Source organism: Sinocyclocheilus rhinocerous, unplaced genomic scaffold (assembly GCF_001515625.1).
Source record: "Sinocyclocheilus rhinocerous isolate Xijiao unplaced genomic scaffold, SAMN03320098_v1.1 scaffold864, whole genome shotgun sequence".
Lineage (NCBI taxonomy): Eukaryota > Metazoa > Chordata > Actinopteri > Cypriniformes > Cyprinidae > Sinocyclocheilus > Sinocyclocheilus rhinocerous.
Window position 1 is genome coordinate 1,434,632 of NW_015645567.1, and position 6,998 is coordinate 1,441,629.

The window sequence follows — 6,998 nt, forward strand, 5'->3', positions numbered from 1 at the left end:
AACTTTTTAATAGATTTGATGTTGAATTGTATATGTTTCATTATTTAATTAGACATGCTTTTGATTAATACAATTTAATTTAACCATTTAAGAAGGAGTCCAGAAAAACTGAAATGGAAAAAAAACAGAATCCAAAAAAAATTTAAATTTGGAATTTAAAAAAAAAGGAATTTGGGGAAAAAATAAAACTTATTTCATAGGGCCCTAACATGGTTATTTATTAATTGTGGTAATTTGAAGGTTGTGTCAAGAAGTTGTTGTTTTAGTCTTGTAGATAAATAGCTGTATTCTGTAAGTTTTTACTCGTGTACGATAATTTTCTTCCAACCATGATAATTTTGAGATTCTGGTACGATACTTGGACATTTCCAATCTAGCAACACTGATACGGCCCTATAATTTCCGCGATGCGGAAAACACAGACTGGTTCGTAGAATCCAGTCATAAAAACGGTATTCTTATAGCCTAACGCGGACGGAATATGCCACATTTTGGACGAATAAATCAAAAGTAGGTCAATACACTTGAATCAAAACGCGATATGGACTAGTGTCTGAGAATATTAAGCCGCAAAAAAGACAATATATGAATCCTGCACATTCTGCGTGTCTGTGGAAATCAGGCGCCATTATTATCTATTGTAATGTTACAGTAGTAATTTAGCAGACAAATAATCATATTTTATAATAGGTTTAGGGGGAGCTAGGGCAGACAACAACACAACCCTTACGAAAATTAACGATGATTTTACTATAAATCCAAAGACAATTGTTACTATTGTTAAACCATGGTAACCACAAATTAACGATGGTTTTTGCTACACTAACCATAGTTTAACCATGGAATTTGTAGTAAAAATAAATACAAATGGCAAAGAGACACCAATATTTCAGGAGTTTAGTACACAATAGGACACATGCTTATTAGATAACTGTATTTGAGTTGATGTATATGCTTTTATTTATTATTATTATCAAATTCAAGTGATGAAGGATTTTGGAAGTCTGAGCACTACTGTAAGGTTAACCCCGCATGGTGTAAATGTTTGAAAATGATTAACAGTTGCAAATAAACATTCATTAGAAATTTAGAAAAGTAATCAAAAAGTAATCAAAAGTAATCAGTTACATTACTTTAATAAAGTAATTGAAAAAGTTACACTACTATTACATTTTAAATAGGGTAACTTGTAATCTGTAACCTATTACATTTCCAAAGTAGCCTTCCCAACACTGAGACAAACTGTGGCCTTACCTTGCACCAGCCACTGCCCCATCATTCTTGCCAAGAGGCTCGTCCAACTCAACGCCACACCAATCACCTTTCGCAAAGTCAGTTATGCCCAGAAAACGCACAACACCTGCCTTGGTTCCACCAACCTGAGGAGTGCAAGCAAAACGTTCCCTCAAACTTCCCACAAGGAGCCACTAAGCATGAAGACAGACCAGAGATGGGCCTTACCAGCACACGATCACCCAACTTCAGTTCCCGCTGCAACTTCTTGGCCGAAGCCGTCTCAGACAGATTGGATGCAGACTCGCTGGTGGTCCTGGTTAGGTTTGTTGAGGTCTTGGTTGTTGCACTAGTGGTTTGAGTTACAGGAACAGGACCTTTGGCAGGGGAGGTGGCCGTCTTGTTGGCGGGTGTCTGCGTCCCATTGGCTTCACGCTCTGCCACTGGAGTGCGGGACAGTTTGGAGGGCCGAGTAAATATACCTCGCAAGTCCTCGCACTGGAAGTAGCGCACTTCGGCCACAGAGCCATTGTTTTTCCCGATAGGTTCATCTAGAACTATTCCCGCCCATTGGCCCGGTGCAAACTGGGTCCCTCCGATGAACTGCACATAACCTGGTTTATTTCCGTTGACCCAAACACTTTCACCAACAGAGAAATCTGACGCAGCATCTTGGGCCGAATTAGAGGTCGGAGATGGTACAGCCTTGGCGTCAGCTACAATCAGCCAAAATACAAGCACGTCAGGTCTGAATCAGTGTGTTTCTTATGTAACCTATGGGTGACTCACCTGAGGTGGGCGAGGTTTTGGTTGGTGTCGCAGCTGCTGGTTTTCCAATCTTGGTGGGTGGTTTGAGACCACTCGGCTTTCCCGCACTCATTTTACCGCTTTATGCACGCAAATGTGCTATTCCTGCAGGGCCTGGAAAAACATCAACAACCCTCCCTGACCAGATAAGATTCCCTAACAGAAGGAAATACAAGTTCAGAATACAATTTTATTGCGTTTAGGTGTTTTAGTGTGTGATAAACCATCTTAATTGTGAAGTCATGATGAAACCGAAATAGCGACACATATTTATTTCGTATTGTGATGTACATTTGAGTGATTATCGAAAAAGGCAGGACTTGGTTCTATCCATCGGGTTGTTGATTGGATTTTGAGATGTGGGCGTGTAGCATGTGCTTGTAGGGGTGGGGTTTAAGCAGACTAAATGATTTTTGAAGTACATTGATGTTTGAGAGCATGCAACGTTACCATTGTAATACCTTACCAGTACAGCATCTTTGAGGACCTGTACCACGGTATTATCATCTGACACAGCCACTGTACCATGTTACCACCAAAGCAATATTTATAATTTACTTTATCCATTAATAATAAATCAGTGGTTATTCGTTTGATTTTAAGAAAGAGTAAATAAAGTTAGTTGTACTTCTGCCTCTGGTGTTTATCTAAATATTAAAAATAAGAATTATTAATGGCACTTTCAGCCATTTCAATCAATTTGGACTCGACTGTTAAATTACTAAATTTTGTTTATTTTTAGCAAGCTAACGTTAACTAGCCAAACAATAACTATCATAACAAATATCACAACTATCTACGAATTTCACATTGTATTCCTCAAAATAAATATGAAAATGTCTGTTTTCAGTCAGTAGTTCAGTATGTTACATTTATACGTGGCTGTGTGTTCTTCATGTCATAACAAACTGTCTGCTAGCCGACATTAGCCAGAGGAGCTAAAGCCGCTAAATGCAACACAAATGAGCTCAATGCAGTGAGCTTTAGATGGAATCAAGTTATGATATTCTCTTACCTGAACCGCTTTGATGTGTAGCATTCCTCCGTGATCAGGGAAATGAAAGGATTTCGCGTTTGTCTGGATGATCTCACACTAGTGATGGTGATGGTGATGATGATGGGTGAGGCATTTCAACACAAAGCTGCACCCAAACACTTTAATTACAGTGACTTTTGAATAATGTAAATGAGCAAGTTCAACAGTAATTAAAATGGGCTGGCATCAAAGAAAGTGGGAAGAAGTGCTTTTATGAAATGATGCACGAGGACTTCTGTTGCAGAATAAGTTTGATTGTAAAAACAATTGTCTTTCAGGCAATTGCAATGTCTTGATAGGAGGAAGCAGAAAATTAGTTGACCTGTGATAATGCATAATTCTCAGTAGGAGTTCTGTAATATAGTTTCATAAATAATTTGTTAACACAGACATATCTTTGGATTGAATTATCGAGAAAGGATATGACCGGAAGGTGTCAGTGTACTGTGGCGGACACTAGTGGTCAAATCAGGTCAAAAGTGGTAAAAAAAAAAAAAAAAAAATTTTTATCAGTAAATTGTAAAAAAAAAAAAAAACATAAATCATTCATTCATTTTCAGTAAAGTTGAATGGAATAAATGTCGCATTTTTTACTATTCTGACCACAAGAGAGCGCACAATGATTATATATCGCAAATAAATAAATAATAATAATAAAATGTATATGTTTCAACGTTTCTGATAGTAACTAGTTGTCTGATAGTAAACTCTAGGTACATTTGCACAGGTTTAAATGATGATATAGCCTCATTATTACCTCAGTTTTAGGCCCCTCCTACTGTATTCTGAACCTGCAACCTGTGGTTTTCGCATGCTGCTGATACATTCCTCAACAATAATTAAAGTATTATCAAGTAGTTATTTGTATGCATAACTTATAATGGAATCCAATATTTAACATCCCATTAAAACTATTTAAAAATATTTAACATCAAATTAAAAAACAGCTTATGACTGTATTGATTGCAACGTTCCAGTTAGATTGCAATATCGTCGCATGCATATTCACAAATTCCCTCATCGAACATTCGGGGAGTATAACAAAACGTTATTCAGATATAATTCCGTTGGTTGCAACATCTGCATGATTGTGTGCATGTGCATCATCACCAGAGGGCGCATGCACTGGACATGAGGACTGCTGTACTGATCCATTACAATAATACGGACATGTCTTTATTCTGTACCATTGAACTCGGGGAGACAGTATAGACTATAGATCTCGCAGTAACCAGCACATGGATGTTTTCGTCTGAATGCAGCGCTGGTGCTGCGTGCTAATCACATGCATCTGTGTTCCTCAAGCAGACCGAGAGCTTCTGCAATACACGAGAAAGACCAGGAAACCAAAGGACTCCATACAGGATTTGTGTCCAATACAAAACACCGTGTATAAGGTAATATGCGCACGAAGCTTGATTTGAATAAAATAAAATAGCAGAGATGTTTGATTACAAGGTTGTTCTTTTTTTAATTACCCCCCACCCCACAAATATCAGGATGCGTTTCATAGTATTATTTTATAAACAGACAGAAATAATATATTTGATATGTGCAAAGATCTTATGCACGTGTGGAAGGATCTTTTCACATTCCAGCTGCTGCCATTTTGTCTATGTTTTAACCCCCTGGTTCTGTTCGGTCATTTTAATCAGATGCGATATATCTACATTTCCACAAGGCTTGGTGACTTTTCCTACAATAGCCATCTGAACACACAAGTCTTAAGTGCGTTCCCGGTCAGATTTGATCGATCATTGTAAAAAAAAAAAAACTATATAACACAGCAAAGACTATAAAAGACTATATAACACAGACTATAAAGACTATATAACACAGCAATTATTAAATAATTTGTCAAATAAAATAAACCAATCATGCACACAGAAATGAAGTCATGAGACTTTTAGCGCATCTATAATGCAGAACAGACAGGAACAAATGAATGGATGACGCTATAACACAATATCCTCAATTTTGTCTATACTCAGACATTCTGATTGAGATTAAAGGGGTCATATGATGCGATTTCAAGTTTTCCTTTCTCTTTAGAGTGTTACAAGCTGATTGTGCATAGATAAGATCCCTGAAGTTGCAAATTAGAGAGAGCGGGAGAGAGCGAGAGAGAGCGGGAGAGAGCAAGAGAGAGAGAGAGCGCAAGAGAGAGAGAGTTAGAGAGAGCGAGAGAGAGACAGAGAGAGAGAGAGCGAGACACATCACAGTGGAGTCAGCTGTCTTAACCGTGGCTTGTGTACTGCAAACACATATTCATCACTGTGTCTGTCACGAGACTCTGTTCCCCTTTCGGGCTCTGTCTTTACATTTATTTTGAAAGATGAAGCTCGCGATTATGGTAAGGGGCGTTACATTTCCGACGAGTGCTTGCAGTGTTCGGCCAATCACAATGCACTGGGTCAGCTGGCCAATCAGAGCAGACTGCGCTTGTCGGAAGGAGGGACTTTGTAGAAAACTAAGCGTTTGAGAGAGGCGGGGCATAGAGGACTTACAATAATGTACAGTATTTGAAAAATAATGTGTTTTTTGAACATTAAAGCATGTCAACATATTCTGTTACACCAAATACACAAAATAATGATCTTTAAAAAAGCATCATATGACCCCTTTAACTTTATTGGCATGGCTTTAGAGTTACTAAATATGAAATACATAAAGCGACGCAAGCGCAAATAAAAACATACAAGCACAAAAAGCAACAATGGCAAAGTTGATTCAGAGAGCAAAGAGTTAAATCAGCTAATAAATAAATTATTACAAACAGCCACAATGCAGAACACTAAAAAGAAAGTGTGACGCTATTGGCTCGTTTGATACAAGCAGGTTCTGCGCAGAACCGCTCACAGCAGGTAATCATCTCACTAGGGGGCGGGGCTCTGGCTTACACGTGCCAAAATACTCTCGCGAGAGCAAGGCTGCAGTAGTTGCTTTTTCTCACAGCTGCTCAAAAGTGCGATGGTAATCGACTCGTTGACCACACCGGTTATGGCTCATTGGCTCACCAGCAATCGTGGCGTTTTATTCTTGTCTAAAAATGTCCGTTTTTAAACTCTAATAGAATGTTGACTTGAGACACGGAATGTTCAAATGAGCTAGGACTGTTCAAACTCCAAAGGTCAACAATTCAAATCCAAACACGCCCTTTCATCTGCGTTTAAACCCCTTATGGTAGGGATGGGCGATACCCCTTATTTTGTTTTCGATATGATACCGATATTTTTCAAGGCAGTATCGTTGATATCGATACCGATTCGATACTTCTGCACTAAACTTTTAAATTATGAAATTTATTAAATTATTAAATTACTAAGAGTAAAATGGGTCATGAAAACCACTTAACTTTATGTTTAAAACGCATTTTAACCCATTTAATCCCAAATTTTTCCCAGACATGAAAATATCCAAATGATGTGTCATTAGTAACCCTTTGAAATAATCAATAATTTTTTTGGGAAAAGTGTGTGAAAAATTGTATTTTATGATCAGTCACAATTGTAACCGGTGGGATGTGTATACTGAATTAACATATTTCTGCAGTCTTAAATTTTTTTATTTAATGTATGTACATTTATAACAATATTATTTGTATTATATCACCTTTGCATCAAATTACAAAAAAAATTGTTAACGCTAATGCGAGGGTGTTTCTAATGCAGCGTCTATGGGAGAGATGGTAAATTTGACATCGTTCTCTCTTCTGACTGCCGTTATCAGTCTCTCTCAATTTTTTTCCTTTTATTGAAAGTCACGAAAACACTATCGTGGAGTTTTTCTTTTGCTATTTGAGCAAATGGGAATGCAAAAAATATATTTATAATATACAATATAAAATATATTTATAATAAATATACTCCGCTTCGTCCACGGTTAAAAGCCGATCCGGCGATCCACAGCGCAAAGATGTTGT

The 6,998-nt window shown here is 37.6% G+C and overlaps 2 protein-coding genes across 3 annotated transcripts in view; one reads left to right on the forward strand and one right to left on the reverse strand.

Annotated features, from left to right (window-relative positions):
• Positions 1-3,457, reverse strand: part of LOC107706750 (CAP-Gly domain-containing linker protein 1-like) — a 19,218-nt gene extending 15,761 nt beyond the window's left edge. The window contains exons 1-4 of the mRNA XM_016510553.1: positions 3,056-3,457; positions 2,023-2,196; positions 1,462-1,949; positions 1,255-1,379 (exon numbers count right to left, since the gene is read on the reverse strand). Of these exons, the coding sequence (XP_016366039.1) occupies positions 1,255-1,379; positions 1,462-1,949; positions 2,023-2,113 (704 nt within the window). The 5' untranslated portion in view covers positions 2,114-2,196; positions 3,056-3,457. The remainder of the gene's footprint in view (positions 1-1,254; positions 1,380-1,461; positions 1,950-2,022; positions 2,197-3,055) is intronic.
• A 694-nt stretch (positions 3,458-4,151) lies between these two features.
• The window catches only part of LOC107706788 (dual specificity protein phosphatase 26-like), a 27,369-nt gene continuing 24,522 nt past the window's right edge, over positions 4,152-6,998 (forward strand). Inside the window, exon 1 of one of the 2 annotated variants that reach the window (XM_016510606.1) lies at positions 4,152-4,473. In XM_016510606.1, coding sequence (XP_016366092.1) covers positions 4,333-4,473 — 141 coding nt within the window. In that variant the 5' untranslated portion in view covers positions 4,152-4,332. The remainder of the gene's footprint in view (positions 4,474-6,998) is intronic. The other variant, XM_016510607.1, reaches the window with a different exon arrangement.